Genomic DNA, 25,476 nt, shown 5'->3' on the forward strand with positions numbered 1-25,476 from the left:
GTATATACTACCCTCATTACTTAAATATAATCCCTTCTGAACAAAGGTACAAAGGAATTGATTTTCAATTTGTTTTCGGTAGTTGAATGTGAAACGAAAAATTATTTTTTTTATATATATTTTTTACAAGACATCAACGATCGATTATCGTATATATTAACAACATAATACATTGCTATATAAACAAAGAATCGAATAACACTGCTTGTACCACAATATCTTGTACACCTCGGGTGATCGTATAGGGAAATAGACAATGGGGTAACAAACAAAACGTGTCAAAACTATTTCGGTCATAAATGTATATTAAATAGTCTGTGTGCGTAAAATTGTTGTGATGTGCCGTTTATGCTTGTCAGGATATTATAATAATATTATTATAAAGGTGTAAATAATTTAAATGCATACTTACCGTTGTTTTGTAATTATGGAAACATGTTATCATTCAATCACTGATTGAATTCCTTCGCATTCTTCGTATCGCTGATTTTAGATATATATTTATACCTATGATTGAGTGTGTATGTATGAATGAGTAAGTGTATGTGTTAAACGAACAAAAATCAAAGGAAAATGATTCAAAAAATTATTGCATAAGGTTGAAATAAAAACGCTTTTTATACACAACATTTTTTTTTACGTTTTTATTTATATATGTTTAGCAGTTATTCGCTATAATAACTTAATATTTATAATAATATTTGTCATTACTATATTATATTTATGTACCATATAGTAACATTAACAATTACATGTTGATATCTACACACGTGTTGGTTTATATTAATATAATAATAATTATACCGTATAAATAATTTTCAGCAACAATCTAACTAATATTGACTCATTTGCTATTATTATATTTTTATTATTTATTAATAATAATAATTATTATTTTTTTTTTTTTTTTTTTGGCATAAGTACTGCATATTTTTCATACATTATTCCGTCAAATAAGTTAATACATAATCGTAACTAAATACTCTCATCACTTCATCAATAAACTAACATAAATTACAATTTTTTTCTTTATTTTTATAGTTTCAACGTTACTCCTTTAGGAGGTATCATATAAGTTTAAATCGTAATTAGTTATTTTTTTAATTATTCTTTTTAAACGCGTTTTGCTGATTATTAAAAATCGATATACGAAATATAATTAAACACAGTACATAAAATATACACGTGGGTGTGTGTGTATGTGTGTGTACATATACATATAAAATATTTATAATAATTATTACTCGTATAAATCTACACATTTTAGATAGTAGCATATAATAATAATAATAATAATAATAATATACATAACTATACGTAAATAATAATATCTTGGTCTTAGTACGAAAATCATGACAATTACTTGACAGGAATAAGTGCTGTGTAGTGTGACTGGTCGAATATATATTTTTGTTTGTAACTATGTATGTATGTATGTATGTATGTATGTATGTATGTATGTATGTATGTACGCACGCATGTATGTATATATGTATGTGTTTGAGTATATGTGTGTGTGTGTCTGTGTGTGGACATGCACATGTGTATGGGTGTATTTGTGTAAGGTGTAACTGATTTAAATTTCTGAAATGTATTGTACTTATATAAGCCTATAGACAAGTATGGATATTTATACTACATCGTTTGTTTTACATCACAATACAATCATAATAACAATAATGTTATAATAATAATAATAATAATAATAATTACAATAAATATTAAATGTTCACAATAACTATTCGGAATGTACGTCTCGGTTATAGTTTTTTTACATTATATCGTTTAAAACAAGATCAAGAATATAACTTTATTTTATCACATATGAGATCTCGCGATTTATGCATTTTTAATTTTTTTTTTTTTTTTTTTTTTTTTTAATATAATTATTAATGCTCTTGGTGATAATATTATTATCAAGATATATACTTAAATATATATATATATAATATATATATTTAACTATTAATCATACAAAAATGAATTTATCAGATACAACATGAACACCCTGATTGTACTCCAAAATTTAAATTTTTTATTATTATTTAAATTGAATTTAACACTACCATAAAAACTGAAATCTAAACGATTTAAAAGCATATTATTATATATTTATAAGATAATCGGTTTTTACCGTCGACATAACCTCCAGTTCTACATAAAATTTCGGATGTACAGTCCATTTTTTAAGTACGTATAGTGCAATGTTTTTTATATTATTATTATAGTGATTTTGGCAGGAAACAATTCAAAACAGTTACTCATCGCCTTACATATACATATCGTTATATAATGGTCAATATAGTTAATTTCACATTTATATTTAAGTTTTTTTTTTTTTTGGTACTTAAAAGATACTTGCACAACATGTATTATAATGTATTACAATATAGTATATAATATTAATCCTAAAAAACACTAACAACTAATGATTTTCGTTTATATTTTTTCGATTTTTTCGTTTTTTTTTTCAACTCTATAATCATATCATTATATATTAACGTCGTAATAATTATGTGGTGCAAATTTAACCTAAACATTACAATGTACATAATTGTTTTTATTATTTAATAATAATAATAATAATAATAATAATAATAATAATAATTTATTATGACTTAGCTCATCTGGTACAATGCCAGTATAACTTACATGCTATGCTTACACGTTACACTTTGGTTATCCTAGGATTTTTATTCATTAATCTATATAATTATTTTATTTATGTACAGGTTTTTCATTTAATTTAATAAGTAATTTTGCTCTTTTCGTTATTAATTATTTATATTTATACATAATATTCTCCCAAAATTATGTATATACATATACATATATATTTATATGTATTTGTGTAATTATACATATATAATATAAATTTTAGTTATATTATGTTAATTTTTAATTTTATAAAACTACCAGATAGCTACCATTCGGCCTATGCACGTTTCCCATCTAATCATTTAACTTCATTGTTACTATCAAAAAATTTACTACAACATGGCACACTTTAATTTACATAGATTATATTCTTATTAGTAGAACCATTTATCCTAAGGAGTCATAGAGAAAATCCATCAACACGACTTCTGAGTCATTATTTATAGATAAATATATATATATATATATATATATATATATATATATACATATTCTTTTTTTAAAAAAAAACAGTGATTTAAATCGGCAGACAAACGGTGGTTTGAAATGTGAGTGTATTGAGCACAGGAAATGATTTCGGTGGGGAATACTCGAAGCGAAGATCTTGGGCATTTGTACAAACAAAACTACCGGACGAGATTAATCGTATAATTGATTTTCTTTTTCCTTTTAGAAGAGATACGATTCAATAATAATATTATCATATAGTTATACCAAAAACTGACAAACATAACACAACAAATAATGTAATCATATTATAACACTCTATAAAAATGAAAACAGCTCGCTATAAAAGTATATTATTTTTATATTTACAAAAGTTGGCTAAAATAGCAAAACGTAGCGAAATTACACTGCGAAATAATAATAACAATAATAATAGTACGTTGTGTCTATATTTAATATTATAAATTGAGCGAATGATCGCTATCGATTAAATATTATTTACATACATACAGACATGGTACTCACGGTTGGTGTGTACATGATGTATGTATGTATGTGGGTGTGTATGCGTGTGTTTGTGTGTGTAATATAATAGTTCGATTATATTAACACTTTTGTTCTCTGGAGCCATATACGAAATGCTTCATTAATATTCTATCATGTGAATGAAAAAAAAAAAAAAATTACAGAAATCAGATGAATAAAAATATATCGATTTATTCAGTATAAAAAATTGTTTGGCAATCGAAAAGAATTCGAAAAAATCTACACTTTTAAATAGTTTTCATTATAGAATTGATTAGTAGTTACTTTAAGTATTATTTTCATTTTGAGCATATAAGCACAATTCAGTTTATTTTTTGTTAACTTTCTCTACTATATATATTTATATATAACTTAATATTTTTATTTTTTTTTTATTTTTTTTTTATTGGTTTAATTATCGATTTTATCACAATTCTTCATCACTTGTGTCGATGATATGTTAAGTTTTTTTAATTGGTTAGCGATCTAATTTTTAATACTGAATGCAGCCCATCGAGGATTCAACACGTACAAACGAACAATAACACATTAATATACCGGTCCATATTAAATAGAATATTGGTTTTTTTCGCTTTTGAATTTCGATGCCCCATATTGATTTATTTACAATTCGTTTGGTACGTTGACAGGGTTTTCGGGGCATTGTAATTTTGATTGGCTTGACTATGTGTGTAGCAGAAGGCGGAGTTTGGAAGAATTATCGTATCGCGTTTTTGGGCTCCAGGATTCAGTCATCCTCAGACCAGCAGGCTCGGCGTAAGCCATTCTTCGTCGGCTATCTGCAAACCATATATAGTGCCCTTATATATTATTACATCGTACGTGTGAATAATCAACATGATTGAGCGTGTGTTATCATTATTTTTGTGTATAAGCATGAGGAATGTTTTTTTACACGCAATGTTTTATGCCTTAACGTGCTTGAACACGTCATACAATATATTTTGGTTTTATGATGTTTCCGGGAGTAACAAATCAACGACGGATGTTCCGCATTTGTGTGTTTTCAGATTTGATAAAACGAAGAAAACAAACAATCCGTTTGATTCGTAATTGAAATGAACACTGTATTTGTCAATTGTTCGCACATACGAAGATTATTGTCATATAAATTGATAAAAAAAAGAAATGAAAAAATAATGATTAAAGTGTACGTAATTAAACGTGTAATATATACATTTTCCGGAGTGTATGTAAGAAAATATAATATTATTACAATTTTTGACGTTGAAGTTTGTCAATGTATAACAGCAAATGATAAATTGTAAAGGGCAGTAGGCAGTAACTTTATAGAGACACGAATCTATTTCCTGTGCAAACCTAAACACACTCAAATGCGTTCACAAGACAGTTTAGATCAAATGGGATACGTGGGGTTTACCGAATTTTCGCTTTATAACAATATCAAAATAACTAAAATAAAAATTAAAAAAAAAAAAAAAAAAATTCTGTTGAAATTATAAATAATAACGTCAAGAGCATTTTGAGCTACAAATTTAACTATACATTTTATCAAAACTATATGCAAATCGTGTTTGATAAATTGCAAATAAACCATAATAGACAATAATAATAATAATAATAATAATAATGATAATAATAATAATAATGATAATAATAATAATAATAATAATAATAATAATAATAATAATAATAGTAATAGTAATAATCTAATAGGATACCGATGCGACTCATTCAAGTCGGATATCGTGTGGTATCATTCATAATAATAATAAATAAATAAATAAATAAATAGAAAGAAAAAAATCATAAAAATAAAAATAACGTTTGCGCGTGATAGGTAGTAAGAGTTAGTATAGTTAGGTCGAAAACACCACGGCCTTTGTGGCAAGAGCGAAGGGACGAGAAAAACGCGCGCGTGAAGACAAAATGAAATATTGCGTCAATTTGTTTAAAAAAAAGTCTACCGTCGAAAAGGAGAACCCGAAAATAGGGGACCATGAAGCCATGGTGTGGGGGCCAGATCACGTCAATAAATACAGTTTTGTTGGATAGTCTGTCGAGCCGGTGGGCATAAACGTTGGTGGCTACGGAGGCGGCGACGATGGAGGTCAGTGATCACGAGGTGGCCATTTTCAGTATGGATAGCTCGTTTGCCTCGTAACCACCGTGGTGCTGGTGGTGGAGGTGGTGGTGATGGTGGTGCAGGTGGTCGTACATGGGCCACGCGGACGCCTGCACCGGTGCGGGGTGTTGTTTTACCTGAAACTGGTGGAGCGTCGGATAGGCCGGGATCATTGCCGTGGCGGCGGGCGGCGGTGCCGGTGCCGGAGCCGATTGTTGAGCGGCCACGGCGGACGCGATCTGCTGGCCTGGCTGCAGGGCTCCCGGTTGAGTCCACGCGGTCGTCGCTCCCGTCGGCAGCGCTTGCATTCCCATCCGGCTGCGAAAACAACAAGCAAAAACAATTTTGTCAGGTACTCTGTCACCGAGACCGGACGCTGGTCAAAGATCTCTGCGCGACCCGGTGTTTTAAGTATTTTTACAGTGAAGTTCTTAAGGGACCGGTAGGAAATATATTTTTTTTCCCCGTGGTCTATTAGGATTTAAAACAAACCGATCAGATACATTCTCAACGTAAAATCAGCAACCATAAGTTTAGCGACAATGCAACCTTTTGGAAAATAATTTGGTCAATAGTGGGCCATAAATAAAAGAAACTGTTACTTCTTAATTATTTTTGAAATCATAAGTAGTGAAGTTCATGACATTGATACCAAGAAAAATAAAGATCGATTTCTCGTCAACAACTTATCAAATTTAACTGATTCCATGAATATCAACTGATAAAGAGCTTGGAAAGACCAATTGCTGAATTTATACTTGTTAGGTCTAGGACAATAATTTTAGAATAATATTAATTTTGTCTCGAAAATTCGATAAAGGTAGTTTAAAACTAAAATACTATATAACAACATTTTAATAATTGACGATCTATTTAAAATTATTCGCGATTTAAAATTGGTTTACGATTCATAGGTCGAGAAACGCTCGTTTGGACAGTCTGGTGCAATGAATATATTTTTATTTTATTTTATATGGTAAATAAATGAATTAGAATATGGGATTATATCCGGTTGGATGTCATTATTGTTTTATTGGTCTGGTACGGTCTATGAAAAAACGGACCGCGTACGAGATGGATATGGTGTCACGTAATCGTCTTTACACCAGTAATTTAGACCAGCTCATGAATGGGTTAGTAAAATGTTTTTAAGTCATGCACATAACCATGCATCGAGCTCCTTATAAATGACTAGTAGGTAGTTTGGTCTAAGATAGTCGAATAATTTGTTGAATAAAGCCGGGGAAAAATTATTTTCATTGCGAGTGAATGTTATATTTAGTAGAAACACCAAACCAAGATTATATTATTCCATTTATTTGGTTCCAACTTTATATGAATACGTAGTAGTTTCGAGAAACAGTATAGTAATAATATGTAATTTCTTTTGATTGTTATTTATAAATTATAATTAACGAGGGACAATATGTATATTTTGAATGCATAATAGTGTATTAAAAAGAGAAGAAAAAAATGGTTGTCTAAATGCCCTGCAACGTTTTATAATTATTCACCCTAACGCATTATGCTTATTCGCCTAAATGCATGGTAATTTTCACAAATTCACCCCAAAACTTTTTATGTCAATACTGTTTTGGGGGAGATACCGTTATCTTTTGTATGGAACCTGATCACCTCTTAATAATACGAATGTGAATTTTGTGGTGAACACTATAATCGTTTTCTCCAATTAAATCCTCAAAATCAGTACGATTTGAATTTAAGGATTTCAAGAACAAATTTTCATATAAACCAAGCTCGGTAAATTCTGCCTGCCGAAGCAAAAACAAAAGCAAGAACGAGTGTGTGAAGTGTCTGTTAATTTTTTTTTTCAATATAATAACAATAAATTCCTTTTTCGATATACTTTTTATTTTATTCGATCAAATTCAATCGATAATTTAAATATACGGTAGTATATTTTACGGTAGTAAAATGATTCAATCCACAGAACCGATAGTTTTCGGATAATAATGAGAAACTTCACGTTATTATTTTAACTTTTTTCGTGGAATAAAATGGAAAATAATTACTTTTTTAAAAAAAAAATAACAAGAATTTATAATTTTTCAGAAGAAATTGAAACTAAAATAGTTTATTTTAAAACGTTCTATACCAAAACTGAATTTTTGGCAAGTATCATCAACTATTCATTCTCCGAACTTTGTTTTATTATGAACTAATAATGCTATGAACTTTTAACGTAAGATGTTTATTTTATAAATTAGTTTCTTAAATAATTTTTGTAAGTAATAGATTTAATTCAGAACTATTTTAAAAATATGATTATACAATGTACACTGACTAAGTGTTAGTGCTTTAATTGTAGAACAAATATTGAAAGTAAGTTTATAGATTACATGGTATTAAAATAAAGATATCGTACATATCTACCACTTCTTCATCTTCGCCTTTCTCCCAACTATTTGGAGTCTTTCCATAGGAAAGATATCTTATGAACGATTTACAATATAGATATATAAATAATAAGAATGAATTTAAGAATCGTACAGTTTTTATATATTCTTAAAGAACAATTAATCATTAAAAACACAATTCTGAATAGTTTGAATTATAATATTAGGTATATATGATACATGTTTATATTTATTTTTTAAAACTAAGAGTTAAAAATAAATACCCGGTATTTTTTATAAAAATAATACTAATTATTTGTATCGAACGTATGAGAAAAATATGACAAACATAAAATACTGATAGCCAAGTAAGTTTTATACTTTTTTTTAATTGCTGTTAATATTTGATAGTATATCATATATACTATATAGTATATTATTTTGTTTTGAAAAATATTATATATAGGTTTCAACATTTAAAATCATGTAAAAATAAAATTTGATCGATAATTATTTATTTACTTACATTGAATTAATCTTTATGTGTAAAACAAGAAAAACTAGTCAGTAGTAGTATTATACGAGAAAATTAAGAGTTAATATGATTGAATATTACTTGTCAAAAAATATTATTAAATTAATAGAATTTCAAAAAATGAATCTAAAAATATTTAATTATCATTAGACTTTTCAGTAGTTAGTTTATGATCTAACTTCCGTTTTATTACAGTTGTAAAATATAAATAAGTAGTTAAGACATTCGAGCAACCACCTACAGGGGTCATGTGAGGGTCGATGGATTATCGGTTAAAAAATGTGATTTAGTGCAGAATTTCTCAACCGAAGGTTGTATCGGCTAGAAGCAATTAAACTCTAATGTTGAAAAACAACCTTTTATTTACATTAAAAATAAAAAATAAATATATATAAAACCATGATGATAAGAATAAAAAGTTGATAGCATAATAACACTACAAACTATGAATAACAAAGAAAATATATATAAATTAATGTCATATCTGTGATTGTTTTATATTTAAAAGTATGTTAGACAGAAGTAAATTATTTTCTAACGATTTTTGCATTTAGTTTATAATGCCACCTTAGAACAGTGTTTCCCAACTGGTGTTCCGCAGAACCTAAGGATTCCGTGAGAAATTTAGGAAAATATAAATTAATAAGCAATATATTGATTTGAACATAGAACTCAATATAGAACTGGAATTGACACATTTCCCGATGTGTGGTGCGTAGTTTGTAGCTTTTCGGCGTATACAAAGACTAAGAATAAGTTTCAAAATCAACTGAACGCGGCTTCAGACTTACGAATCCAACTTTCAGGAATAACTCCAAATTTAAAAACAGTTATGAAAAAATTCCAATCTTCTCATTGAATCTATCTTAGAGGTAATGAGAGATAAATATTAAATTTTAAGCTTTGATATGTATGAGTACATTTATAATATTGTAATAGTAATAAACAAAATAAAATTTTAAAGCCGCCTTGTTTTTTTTATATTAATGATACTCTTGTGCCGGAAGTGTCCAGTAACCCACTCATTTAAGTATACAAAGCATATGTCTGTATTAATATTATAAAAAAAATATTGGGTTCCACAAAACGTTCAATCTCCTGTTAAGGTTCCGCGGGTAAAAGAAGTTGGGAAACACTGCCTTAGAAGATAAGTATTTTATATATATATATTATAAAAAAAACATTTGCGAATGGAACTAATGTTTACTTTTATACTAGTTATTTGTTTTGGTTAATAATATATTTAGTAATCGGTAAAACTGATACAATTTTAAATTAGTTTTTATTATAATAGGAGGAAAGTTGTTTGTGAATTTATTTATTTTAATTTATATCTATTTTGAGGTCACAGCGTTAAAAAGGTTGAGAAACACTTATCTACTGATTGACTTACCCGAGATAACCTTGTTGGTAACCAAACTGTCCATACGTATAACCTTGGACGCCTTGTAGGAACTGACCTTGTAACTGTGTGGCTGGATAGCTCTGCGGGTACCAGTAACCCAGTTGTTGGCCATACGCCGCAGCAGTATACGGAAATTGTGTGCTACTGAGCGCTGCCTAGAATACAAAAGAATAAAGATAACGGTTAAAGTAATGCTTGTTTACAATGTGATGAAATGTTAAATAACGAGAAACGCAAACTTATTAGCGCACGATATTATTTTGTCAAACTCACCTGAGATGAGCACACTTGTGAAGCGTTTTGCGATACGATTGGTTCACCGGACTCTTTGCCCCACGAGCACTTGACCGGTTGCCCGTTGATGTCCGAATTGTGAACAGCCACTATAGCGTGAGTGGCTGATTCTTTGGTGGCAAATCTGAAAAAACACAATACGAAAAATGATTTTTGAATATCTATTTACACATACGTCGTATATTTAGAGATACATTTTTAATTAAAGTTCCTTAAATATTGAGGACTCTATTTTTCTAGTGTTTTTCCCTTCTCCACTTAGCATTTGTGAAAATAGTTGCCCGAAAATAAAGTATATGTTTAATAATGGATACATACACACTCATGTATACGTTTCACATACCTATATCAGAATTGGGGATACATTCTTAATCCGTTTACAATTCGCTGGATAAAAGGCACATACATAGGAACAGTCCAAGGGGAAAGATACCCGTCCAGCACAACCTCTCCCCTTTCTCTTCAAACTCAGTCCCTCCAATGACCTTCCATCTTCACCAAAGGTATTGGGTCGTTGTAGATGTACATTTAAGTATATACTAGCAAGTATGTAGGTAATGTGTGTATGTGTCCGTCTATATATATATATATATATATATATATATATATATACACATATATACATATATACCATATGTATATACATTTCAGCTTGTTAACACAGTCCGATCTATATCACTACTGTAAACAAGGTAACGAACTTTATCAACTCGGCACGGATGCTGAAGTCTTGAAACGAATGAATATTTTAAGCTCCTAAGTAGCCAGTGGGCTGGAACTCTTGCGGAGCCAACCAGAGAAAACAAATATTACCTTTTTGCAATGTTTTAAGACATTACGGAAACAAAAACGCAGTAATCTTCAATGGTCTGTAAATGTAAGTATGTATGCGTAAACGTTAGTATGTGTGCGTACGTGATGCACATGCATGCGTGTGTGTATGTGTACATTTATTTTTCTAACGTAAAATTGAAAAATACGAATACGAAAAGGACACAACAAGTATGTTGATGGAGATATATACTTTTTTTAGGTTCTAAGTGAAGTTAGGAATGTATTTTTTTTATCTTTCCTTTCGAAGTCTTATGTCCCACATAATGAATGATGGGGACCAAACGTTTTATTACTCACCGATTCTACGGGTTTAATATCGCATAGAATAACACATAAAACTTTGTACATTAAATACGTGAACGACTGGGTCGCTATAAAATACGAATTGAGTTTTTCCCGATGTCATATAAGTAATTCAAACAGGCTACGGCGTTCAAAAATATGGTTTTATGGAGATATCATTTTCGAAGTATGGATGTATGCACGGAGATAAAAGATTAGAGAAATCTACGACTTTCCCTCGAGATAAGTTTACAATTGAATGTACCCAAAAGTGTGGTAAATATAGTTGTGCAAGTGATACATATATTGGGGGGGGGGGGGTTGGCAACTTAACTATTTAATCAATATAATTTAAGTATCATAAAAAAAATGTTAAAAAAATATTATATATTTCTTTCAGAATTTATAAAATAATATTAGTAGAAAGTCTTGTACACACTCGTATCTTATGAATAGCGAATAAACTTATAGATATATAAAGATGGACCTGTAGATTAAAATTATAATGAAGCCATTGTAATAAATATTGATTTACAATACTGTATGTATGTCCAAGAGGGTAACGATTTTGAGTACTTTGTTATAAGGTTTAATAATTAGATTAATTAAAAAATATTGAAGTTGAAAGTATTATTTAAATAAATCAAATAATTAGGTTAGTATATGCCTCTGAAATGCATTAAAAAAAATCAAACTTATTTTTATACATTTCTTTAAATTAAAACCATTAAATTATATGTTATAATTAAATTTAAAACTACATTTTTAAAGAAAAAAAATAATAATAATAATAATTCCTGTTAATTCATAAAATATTATAATCATAGAACTTTAAGATAATTAATTTGCTAGGTTATTCATTCCAAGGATTGATTGTTTTTGTTTGATAACACAAATACGAAATGTATATACATAATACTATAAAACAATGACTTCGCAAACGTTGTTCATTTTTTGTACGAATAAATATTGGTTATAAGCGTTTTATTTAATTAAAAAAATCGATTTATCCATAGTGATTTGGATCATTTAGAAAATTATCTTCATAAACACGAGGTCAATTGTATAATAAAATGCAATTAGGTTCATTGTCGATAACACGCGTTGGCGTCAGACGATCCCAACAACACGGACAATATAACATAGAGGTATTCTCACTACGGGCTTTTGGGCGGGAAAATAGTTAATTTATGTAGATGAGGTTGGAATGATGCCGAATGCACGGGTTAATGATTTACCAGTTATTGTGAATATAGTCTAAACTTCTGAAGTCCCACCTCCTATTGCACAGGAGTATTCAACACACAATATACACAGACATATATATTATTTATACTATTAGTTTTATTCATTACATTAAGAGAACAACTGTCGACAAGAGAGGCTGAGATAGAATGTTCATCGTTATGTTTTCATTGGGAACGTAAACCTTTCTACCTATCATGGGCGTATGAATAATTAAATCAGTTATTATATGTGTCGCTTTACCTCCATTCTGCTGATCTTGGGTCCAGATTTACTCAAAATCGATATTTTTTAAATGTAGGTTTATTAACCGATTAAAGCACAAATGATTCGTTTTTTCTTCTATTTTTGACTAAAAAATACAAGTGAAACGATAATAGCAGACAATTTGTAAAAAATCAATAATCCTAAAAACGTTTACTACTAAACTGTTGAAACGGTACTCGAAACAATACAATTACAATATTTTTACAAAGGATTTGATTGCAATAATCACTTTAGATTTGATTTTACTCACTCAGATACGATGATGTTTATATTACCCTCATTACTCTAATCACATTCAAGTATATGAAAACCATTATATTTATTTATTTTAAAGCCTTACTCACCGAACAAATGCGTAACCCTTGTCTTTGAAGACCCTTATTTCTTGAATGTTGCCAAATGGAGCGAATGTTTTTTGTACCAGTTCATCCGTGAGTCCACTGGTCAATCCACCACAATACACGGTACAATTGGTCGGACTAGATTGATTGTATACTTCGTCAAACGTTAGTGGTTTAGTGTTGGCTGAAATACAAACAATACAAACATGACAAATAAATTAAGAACAATCCATAATTTTAATAATTTTAATCAGTCGTGAAACTAATTGATAATGTATTATCATTTATATCGCAATTTGGTATTCAATAGTCGTTATTGTTATCGCGATGATTTTGAACGACGAAAGTCTGACCACTAATATTTTGCGACCTTGCAGGTTATTGTTAAGGAATAATTTTCTTTGCATATCCACTTATCATAACGTCGATTTGACACACTACCGAGCTTCTATACTAGTTGTACACAGATTCACTTCCCATATTTAATTTATGCGTTGACAATTATGTCAAAACTTGTAAGACAATAGATACACCTGTTATACAGTTGGAAGTAATTCTCATTTCTCGCTAGTATTTTGAAGTCAAACAGAGCATAGCAAAGGCAAGAAGTTTCAAAAAGCAAACGTCAATCACTAACGCAATGAAGAAAATATATTCGTGTTTTGTTAAGTAAAAGCAGTTATTTAATTTTCCGTTAAAAACGAAAAAAATTGAAAATTTCTTTGAGTCGATGACCACTAGATAAATAAATATATCGACTAATTTCTCGAATCGGGCGTACATGTTATTTACAGTAAATGAGGTAAACGAGGTAATGATTTTTATTTAAATCAACTTGATTCGTGCCGAATGAGGAGTACGATATTAGTATAATATTCACGTATCTTGCGCCGAGAATAATTGGATTGGACTCATTTGGGACGGTTGGATTAAAAAGTGCACCGGATAAAAATCACAGCGGTTTAACTTGTTTTTAGCGCATAAGTAAGACTCCATCCGTCGAACGAAAGACAACCACCGATGCGCAGAATTCATTTATGGAGCCAACGGTTTCATTCTCGTACATGTTTGTGACATAAGGTAATTTCACCAACATCACCCCCGGGGGCTTACTATATCCTACTCCATGGGCCATTTGAGATTACAGTGTACGCGTATAGAAAATAACGCAGGCGCAGCCAGGGTGGGAAAAACAATACAATACGGGCGATTGGTTGTCAATTACTATACACATACACACGTGCGCGCATTCGTTTATTTATTTATTTATTTATTTTTATTCGGTTCAGCAGCGGAGCACGTAAAAGGGGCGACGGCGGCATACAATAGGTGAAATTAAATCTATCGAGATCGTATACACTAGTGGGTACGGTTTGACCTTAACCGCATGGTTAACCTCACCGATAGTGGCATTAGTTGCATATTGGCCCGACAATAAAAGTTGTATTTACATTAAACAAAGTGTACTCGGACACGCAACCAATTAGCAAATTGTCCGTGTGGAATGGCGGTTTCCTCCGGCGAATTATCCACACGAATGAAAACGCGCGAATAAACTTTCTCTGTGAGTACATTTGGCAAGTCTTCTGCTGTTCTTCTTCAAGTTTTCGAGGGGAGACGACCGCTGTCATTGCCGCTTCTCTTCCGCTCAATACTTTCACTCTCTTTCTCTATCACTTGCTCTCTCTTTCATTCATTCATTTTCTCCTTACTCAACAATCTCCGCTAATGTTATGGTGGGTTATCATTTTTCCGTCACAGGGGGTTTTCACTATCCTTCTAACTCGCTCGCCTATGTTCCTCCTTCTCCTTTGCTCCGATGTACATATAAATATTGTTTTAGGAAATAAATGTTGTTTTTTTCCGCAATCCCTGCTACGAGCCACCATATAATTTCCAAAGATTTATGAGGTCGTAAAACTTCGGGGGTTCTTTAACTCAAAAATTCAAATTCCACCGGGGATACAACGATGAAAAACCCAACCAGCCAAAAGTACGTATACTCATGTGGGCGTGCGTACGATTTTGTTCTTTTTCAATTTTTATTTTTTGTTCGTTTGCCAGCGATTATCGTGAAAAAACTACGGACATGGCCATGATGAAATAATTGATTTTTTTTTTTTTATTTCTTTTTCCATGAGCGTGAACTCACCCGCCATCATCAGTTACAACGATGTTCAACCAAAAATAACCCATTCGTGTAAAAGTAAATGAAAAAAAAAATTCGTATATCATAAATTTAGATCAATATATATGCTCTAAAATGGATGAAATTATTGGTGAAAAAAAAATAATAATAATAACAATACACAGAGGTATATATGTCATACTTGTGGGAAAATGACTCAAGGGAGGGAAAGATGGTCTCGAGGGAAATTTTGAATTAATTCAAATGCATAATGCATATGCCCACGTCGAACACGGTATTATGTTATGATAAATTCCGTTGCTAATTTAATACGTTTTGGATACATTACATATTGATGCTATTTTCAATGCGATTCCGTCGATGATATAATGAAATCTGAACCCCAAATTCACTCACACGCGTTTACGTGCAAACGCCACTTTCATACATGCTACATATACGAATAACAAACTGCAACTTAATTTAACACAACGTTTATGTATATTCTTACCTTGTAAATATTAATAAATATCACGGTTTTCAAAAAAACGAAATATAAGATAAAATTCAAAATGTTTAAATTAATATATTACATTAAATTATTATATTAGTACCCATACATTTTCTATGTTGATTTTACCAAATTCAAAATTGATATACGATTAATTTTTTTTAACGTTAATTATTTAAAATATACTATAAAAATATTCCTAAATAATCAAACAATCATTTAGAATAATTATTTGAATGAAATTACGTAATACTCGTTATATTTATTTAAAATATGTAAGTAAAAAATGTATGTACTTATATATATATCAATTTATCAATATAAATTGATGTATTCAAATTTTATTATACCTAACTAATAATTGTATTTTATATACTAATGTTAAATGTAAATTTGATAATCTCATATGGGTTTAATTAATAAATTATTACTCTTTAGTATTAAATTATTAAATAACGTTGGTTACATCAAGATAATAAAAATGAATTTTCGTTTACATCATTAAGTGTTAAAATAAATACCTACTTTACATATTATGGGTGTTGTATTTTTTCATTGAAATATCAGCTGTTTCGTGGGCTAAGTATAATGACTGGAGTTAGAACACCGGACGAAGTAATTTTTTTTTTATTCTCTCACAACACACGAATATTTAAATTACAACATTTCGATACTAATCCCTTAGATTTATTACATTCAGATGGTTTTAAAACTTCATTTTTAATTCATACATGTAAATCACAGTGTGCTTTGCTTTTATGGAGTGTTACTCCGTAAATATAGACCGGCAAAAGAATCGTATTCCGTTAATTTTTCAAAAACCAAAATAATTGTGATAATGCTAAATTATTTCATGTAAAAAGATTGAAACTTTCGATTAACTTTCAAAAATTCATTAATCAAATATCTACAGCTGATGAGGTAGTAGAATAATACAAAATATATCCAGTTCAGTGAATGTTTAATTATTAGCATGCGTTTTTGAAATATAGTAACTGAACTTAGTCTTATCAATATAATTATCTTATTGATGTACCTTTTTAACATTAATTTATTAAGTCAAGGGTGTATAGGATAAATATCTGCAAGTATGCAGTATGGAAATTGTAAAAATAATTTCGACGACTAGAAATCAAAGCATGCTTAAGATTCGAATATTTTAAAACATAGTAAAATAACGATTATAATTCTGTGGCTAATTCGAAAAAAAATGTTAACGATTTCTAAAAAAAAAAAAATACTTACAGAAATTCCTCTATTTCTCGTACGATAATTATCTCAGAGAATGTAGTATGTATATAAAACTAAAAAAAATGAGGAAATTGTTCAAAAATCAAATAGTAAACTTTAAAAACAACAAAACGGTGAACATAATAGTTGTTAAACAAATACATTATATTGATTGCTTCAGAAAATAATAATCCGATTCGTAAATGATTGAATTTGTTATTTATACATCGTATTTTGATAATCATAATTCGAATAAATTCAAACATGAATGCACTATTTTGTTTGTTGGTCTAAAATGAGGTTTTTAAATATTTAAAGTAATACTACCTATTAAAGAGGTTTGATATACAATAGGTTGTATTGTAGTGTGGTAAGTGAGTTTACTTGACCGTGAATAACACTTTTACAACGAACAACATTTTATGTGATATTACTATGAAAAAATATAAAAATTCTGAGCATTGAATTTGTTTATGTTCCATAAAGATATAATGATATGAATAAACATACAAATAGTTGCTGGAAATAGTATTAATAATACTTTTGAATGTCATTCTTGATTATTCCTCGACGGTCACGTGATTAAATAAAAACGATGGTTAAATATATAAAAAAAAATTCGTATCGTTGGATATAACAGCTGTTTTTAACCATCCAAAAAGTATGTTACTGATAATACTTATTTCAAACAGTAAATATTATAACTATGTAGTATGATTTTTAAACTTGTTAGAGCTTATGGATTGAAATAATCCAATGGTTAAATTTCAGAAACGTCGTTAAGTTCAAAACCTTCTTGGATCTATGTTTTCAATAAATAAATAAATGCTTATACTGGAATATTATTATATTTTTGATGTACGAACAGTTTCGAATTAAAAATTCATCATCAGGTAAATATTAAAAACAATAAAATCGCATCTCTATTGACTGTGTATATACCCCATGATGAATTTTAAATTCGAAATCAGTACAAGTACAATATAATAATTTTTATTTTATTTAATACACTTTATTATCTATATTTTAGTTTTGAATTTACGATGGCATTTCTAGATGTGATATTTTGTTTGAAAAAAAAAACTACAAAAAAATCCATTTCGATTATATGCAAAATACGTTGATAAACATCACGATCACGCTATGTTTGATTTTTGAGAGGCCTATAACGGAAATCGTATTTCCCTCGAACAATAATAACAATAAATGTTTATATTTAACTTACATATTTTTATCTGAAGAAATACTTTTATTCGTCTAGCAAGAACGAAAGTTTACGCAATACGTCCACACTCTACATTCAAAGATATTGAAATATTCGAATACAAGGAATGTTTTTAAATGTCACAGGAAAAAATGCCAAGACGATCGGAATAATCATAGGTAACATAGAAAATACTTTTATTTATTATAGTTAATATATTTTAAAGCATAATCGAAGGCAAATATTTTTATATTAAAATATTTTGCATAGGTGATTTTTCAATAAAACGTCATTTGATATTCTAAGTAGAATATGTAAGAAGTTTATGCGAACAAATACGTACTTATTGTGATGGATTTATTGTCACCATTTAGAAGACATTTGAACAAACAACAAGTTTCTTCCCTCCAAGTTGTTGCAAAAATCAACAAACACTTACATTTATGACACAAATAATATGAAACGAATTTCATATCTACACTACATTATATAACCAAAATATGATATGAAGTCTGTTTTTCTAAATAGTTCTTAAATGTATATTTTTAATAATTTGACAAGAATAATTTTTATAGAATATGACTGAAAAATAATATAACTATAATGAAAATAAAATTTGTAATTTTTTGTGATCGAATAAAATAAAAAGTATAAATAATATAGGTTTAATATTGTAATTCTAATTTAACATCAAAAGATAACTATACCGTGTGCACAAATGGGGCATTGAGTTACAGTGAAATAAAAATTATTGTAGATGACCGAAACTTATCAAGTTATAATTTATTTAGGCACAATTATATTGATAAATTATTATTTTAGTTAAATATTCTATATGTTCATATAATAATATACAGTCATTATACCCAGACAGATATATATATGGGTACAATAATAATTTTTTTGTAAGATAATTATTAATGTTATTGATTAGTCTTTTTATAGCTGTACAAGATCGAAAAATATACGGATGAAAGTTAATTAAAACACCGAAGAACTATTTAATGTAAACTATTGCACCTATTTGAATTAATAATGCGTTCCCTCCACTCTGCCAACACAGCAAATACAATAATTGAATACTTGCAATTATATCAAGCGCATATATGTTTGTGTGTGAATTATATACACAATACAACAATGAATCGTCGTCTTTATTTCAGAAAAGTTGTGATTTGTTGTTAAGTACGTTATCACCCAGAACACATAGTGTTATTATAATCATAATACTTACTGTCCTCTGAAAGGTAACTCGAACACAGTGCACAATATTATTTACAACTGTACGTTATCATTAAAAGTATTCGCTTGAACGCGATTCAACGCAGACCGAAATACATACAAAGACATAAGGTAGGACTGTATTAGGTGAGTACACTGTTTTCAAGATCTTGTGATGGTGGGGTATGGAAGCACGTAGTAAGAACTTTTTCGGTTAGAACCTTCAGGTAGTATTAACCTAATGACAATGTGAAAAAACGGGTGTCATAAGAAAAATTAGGAATTTTTATCGCATCAGGATGAAGAAATAATTATGGAAGGACTCTTCACGATTCGTTTTTCACACTAAACCGACACGATATTGTTATAACATATAAAATATATGCGGGACCGTAAAAAAGTTTCTGAAACAAAATAATGATTCTTTCGAATAACATTGTAATAGGCAATAATGCGTATGACCTTTATACGCATGTAGTATCAACATGGTAGAGTAGCTTGAATACGCGTAAATATTATATCATATTATATACGCCACCGCTACCGCCTGTACCGATCCAGTAACCATTTAGGAAGCCAATGGATTCGTGTAAATAAATCTTTGGAGGATAAAAATTTGAATTTCAAAACGTCGGCGAACGATGACTGAGTGCTCCGTAATGTATCAGGCATCGTAGAACAGCGTATTTTACAATAGAGTTTTACACTCGAATGCACCGTCTGCCATCCTCACCGCTACTGCTGCCGTCGCTGCGTACTCCGGAGCCTTTATGTGCATCAAAATAAATTCATTTTTTTCTCAGTACGATTTCACTGCTTTCAGACGGACGGGAAAAAGAAAGAAATACGCATACATGTATGGTTTGGAATTTATGATAACTATGGCATACAAGATTCCAAATGACCGATGGTTAGAAAGAAATACTGGGAGGAAAATACAAGTTGTAAAAAACAAAATAACACACACACATATATATATATATATATATATACATATTTTCATTACTCAATAATTATCGAGTTCACAATATCACTGAACCGAGTTAAACAAAGAAGCTGTGCCTGATGATAACTCCGGATAAACACACACTATCTTAGTGTTCTAGTATACTGTACCGATTTCAATTGTCGTTTTAAGTGGTTAGAATCGATTTATGATTTCAATATAAACACATGTATGTACGCATGATTCGAGTTCAAAAACGTACAATATGATGTATTGAGTTTTTATTTTCGATATTACAAAAGCAGCATGAAAACGGAGGGGAAAATAATTAAAATACTGTTATTGTATGTAATTATGATCATTTAAAAGTTTATAAATAGCAGGAAAATAAAAATGGTATTTCCATGTGCTACCAAACATTCACCCTAAGGGTAATCACAGTTTGACCGGTAATTTAATTTTTCCTTATTTATTCAAAATCTCAGGTACAGAAACACACTACTTATCTTTGATGATTATCAAGATAAAATTGCACGTACCCGTGACAAAACGCCATAAAATAATAATATATGAATTGCAAAATAAATTTGGAATCTGATTACGGTATTGCACAAAATAAATTTTTAATTAGTCCTGTTCAACCACTCGAAAATAAATGCAAAATATAATATTTATAATACATAGCTATAACCTGTGTTATAGCATTGTGTAAATCAAAAGAATTTAGTATTATTCTATTTTTATACGAGTTTTTGTACAATGATATAAATAGGGGCATTTTGTTCAAATAAAATTTGAAATAATGTTGTAGATACGACGAAGAATAATAAATTTAATAAAGTATACTGCCTCAATAAAAAAAAAATAAAATAATAATAATAATAATTATTAAAAAAAAAACAACAAATTTTTCATTTGAATGATTTTTAACCGAAATTCGATCAACTTTAGAAGTACTTCAACAACAGACGTAAAGTTTATACTATTAAAATTAAAGACAATTTCACTATTTAATAGACTGTGAACATTTTTGAAATGTGTATTCATAACACGTAAAATAAGTTTAAAATACGAGCGTAAGCTATACAATTAAGCATTTACAATAAATTTGACGTTGGAATATATAGATATATTACACAGCATTATTAGTCGTCGCATCTAAATGGAACGTTTTTGGTCTATCTAAACTACAATCATTTTTTTTTTTAATCCCAACAAAAACATTTAATTTACTTAATCGTCATGTTGAAAGTTTTTTATTTACGATTATTATTATTTATTATTTAAGAAAAAAAAATTCCGTATTAAAGGTTAACTAATACGCATATGGTCTAAAAAGTAAGTCGTGTGCAATATTTCCGGTAAATTAACTCATGTGTTCAATGTTCATAGAAAATTGGATTAAATGTTTAACATTATGCTGTTATATAGATAATACGACTTTGATTGATTGCTATTTTATAAGCGAAAATATATTTGATTTACTGTTATGATTTTTTTTTCAACGAGAAATACATAAAAAAACACTGTTGACAGCTTGAGAGTACTTAATTCGTGAGTCAATAATGAAACGCGCATTCATTACTAAATAATTATTTTAGACCAGAGCATCGTCATAGCCAGGATTTTTAAATGGGAGGGAATAAAAAATTGTTTGGACAAGTCAGGTAAGAGAGGATTTGAGATGTCATTGCCCACCTCTCCCACTAAGTTTTTAATATATTTCCAGCATTTTATAGTAGTTTTAATAATATTTATTAAAATATAATTCATAATAATAATAAATTAACAATAGTAGCATCGTCGCGACATAACATGATGTAAAAACTATAGTGATTATAAAATTATAGCGTTAGACAAAAATTACCACAACTTTCAAAATAACTACCAAAAATATTATGGTAATTACGGCTCATAGGCTTATGCATCATAGACAAACACATATTATTAGCCAATATTTAGTTAACACCAAAGTTTTAAAATAATTCAATATCAAATAGTAGTATACTAGTATATTACATGCATATAAAACGACCCACGAGAGAGAAATGCATAAAATTTTCATTGACAAAATAAAAAAAAATTTTAAATTTATTACGGCTATTGAGTAGTACTCAAAATAGGTTTTAATTTCAACCATGTCAATTTGACTATTATTCGTCAATCAATGACAAAAAGTTAATAATATAATACGTTACAAATAATTTGAGCGAGTAAAGTTATCACTTAGTCTTCGAGTAGATTGTGTCATAATAAAATAATAATTATAATAATATGAATTAAAAAATGACAATAATAATAATAATGATCGACCCAAAAACGAGGTTACTACCAAAAAACCTCTTCAAACACGGAGACGACGACGTGTATCTAATGACGCGCGTAACGACGAGATATAATATATGTATATATATATATTCTACTTCACTAACCGCTTAAGCTACACATGGTCCATAGGGTAAGTTCCCCTTTCATCCATCCATGGTATACATAATTTAGACTTGGATATGTGTGTATGAAGACTCGTCTTCTTCCTGTGACAAACATTCCAGAAACGACGAGAGAAGCACACGCCATCAATCTCCTCTCCATTTCTCCCTACTCTTTCATTAGGTCAGACTGCGGAGAACTTTTTCCCTGACCGTTGTTGACATGGATAACTACGGTATAGGTGTCATCGAATGCACATATGATACGTCCAGTTCGATTACGGGCCAATACACTAGGTCCAGACGCATATATAATACAAGTACGTGTACAATACATGTGTTTGATAAACTTTTGAATACATATATTTTTTTTTATTATATTTCATGGTGCCGATTTTCGTCGACCAAATATATATTTAAGTCTAAAAGACCACTGGCTATGAACCATAAACTTAATAAAGTTTTTTATTATTTATTTTTTTGCATAAGGTTACACAAAAATACTATTTGCGCATATTACACTACTTTTCACCTTTTTTTAATCCCTTTTCGAATTTACACGCTATGGATTCCACCCTCGTTCTATGGTGGTAACGTAGTATATTAGTGTTAGTGTTGGTAGCAGTAAAATATTAATAGTAATAGTAGTAATGGATGTGATGTTGGTGATAATGGTAGTAGTAAGAGTAGGCTATAGTGGCACAAGACTAGGGGAAAAACACATTATTGTAACACTATAATTAACCAGACGAATTAATATGCATGCAAATGAAAAAAAGTCTTTCTCTACATTATTTTCTTTTCAAGTTTAAAAGTTAAAAGAAAATAGAAAGCTCTGTATTCGTGTCATACCAATGTGTAGTGGAACATGTAATGGATATTACTACTTTTTTATTTTAGTATTCATCAATAATTGTAAAGAATTTTTAAAAAAAAAATCAGCAAATTCAAAAAATGAACAGCGTTGTTAATATTAAATCATAAAAATGTTTTTAAATATTTTTCTTGAATAGTATTAATAATTACTGTTTTATAATATTACTGTTTTTGTCTATATATTAAATAGCCGATCTTATTGAAAAATATTTTTTGCTTTTTTATTTATAATGTAACAATTATTATAAAGAAAAACAACAAATATTTCGGGCACAAATTGAAAACATTTAAAATAAAATATTTAACCAGTATTTTAAAAAATATTAAACAAAATATTGAGTTTTACTTTAGTTTTTATTCAAAATTAACTAATGAAATATACATTAGTCATAAACTATACTAATATAACATAAACTATACTAGAAACTAAGTATGTATAAGCTTGATTTAATATATTTATTTTTCTTTATTCAATTTATTTTAACTTAAATAAATATTTGATCAAAACTCGAATAAAAAATAATGATTAAATAGTATGAACACAAAACAATTTTAGAATATTATTATGAATATGAATGTGATAGCTCAATCTCAAAGAATTAGGAGACACACGTGTTATAGTAAAGAGAGTTTAATGGGAAAGACAAAAACGACGGTCGTCTAAACTTTAGTATTAATAAGTAGGGGTAGCTTCGAAAAAGAGATTGTGAGACATTTTATTAGTATTAAATTTCATGAGGTCATTTTCACCCAGAGAAATATAAACACAAATATCGACAACGGCATTGAAGAAGTGTAATCTAGTTTATTACCACAACACCACCACTAATATACTATCATCAATGGTATGGAAAGGTTTATTTATCTAAATGTGCTGTATACAACAAGTAAATGTATTATTTTATTTGTTAAATTAATCAAATACTTACGTATATAAAATTAGGCTTTGAACAGAACGATATTGTTTGAACATAGAACACTGTAGTCTGTTAGGGAAAATTTGGTTTGTAGATAGTCATGTAATAGTGGTGTTTGTCGTAACATATATACTTCTTGGCGTAATATTGCTTGACGATCGTTTTAAACAGATATTACGATAAAATTAGAACCAAACAAAATATGAAAATTGTTTCATTGTAAATAAAATCCATATAGGATATAACACTCAACAACAATGAAAAAAATAATAAAAAGAATAAAAATATTTCTTTAAATTGAATGTGATAGATGATTATTCACCGTCGAAGAAAGTTGAAATTATACAAATGCCATTATCATTGCGGCCGATTCATTATCTCGTAAAACATTATTAATAACGAATTAGTGCTTTTATCAAGATTAACTGTATCTCTTCACATCGTTTGGATTGCGCATTAATAATAATTAATCATTAATAAATCGCACGCGATTAATATTGAACGAACGCCGATTCGGCGAGCAGCAGTAGTGTTTTAACGAAATAAAAAATGAATGGCTTTTTAACTAGGTATTTCAACTATATTATACTATCATTATAAAAAAGGTGAAATATAATTTTAGTACGCATATTATTTAATTGATTGTAAGTATAGACTGTTCTGATATCACTGTTTGAAGCAAAACAAGATTTTTCATAAATAATCGTATTAGGTAAA

The 25,476-nt window shown here is 29.0% G+C and overlaps 1 protein-coding gene across 3 annotated transcripts in view; it reads right to left on the bottom strand.

The window, feature by feature from the left end:
- Window positions 1-2,839: 2,839 nt before the first annotated feature.
- LOC112684014 (nucleolysin TIAR-like) overlaps window positions 2,840-25,476 on the bottom strand; it is a 373,865-nt gene continuing 351,228 nt past the window's right edge. The window contains exons 6-10 of one of the 3 annotated variants that reach the window (XM_025555307.1): window positions 13,301-13,481; window positions 10,308-10,452; window positions 10,023-10,189; window positions 5,875-6,055; window positions 2,840-4,430 (exon numbers count right to left, since the gene is read on the bottom strand). In XM_025555307.1, the coding sequence (XP_025411092.1) occupies window positions 4,389-4,430; window positions 5,875-6,055; window positions 10,023-10,189; window positions 10,308-10,452; window positions 13,301-13,481 (716 nt within the window). In that variant the 3' untranslated portion in view covers window positions 2,840-4,388. Of the gene's footprint in view, window positions 4,431-5,277; window positions 6,056-10,022; window positions 10,190-10,307; window positions 10,453-13,300; window positions 13,482-25,476 lie in introns of those variants that run through there. The other 2 variants (XM_025555306.1, XM_025555308.1) reach the window with 2 other exon arrangements.

This window comes from Sipha flava, unplaced genomic scaffold (genome assembly GCF_003268045.1).
Source record: "Sipha flava isolate LNK unplaced genomic scaffold, YSA_version1 23_pilon_pilon, whole genome shotgun sequence".
In the NCBI taxonomy this organism is placed as follows: Eukaryota; Metazoa; Arthropoda; class Insecta; order Hemiptera; family Aphididae; genus Sipha; species Sipha flava.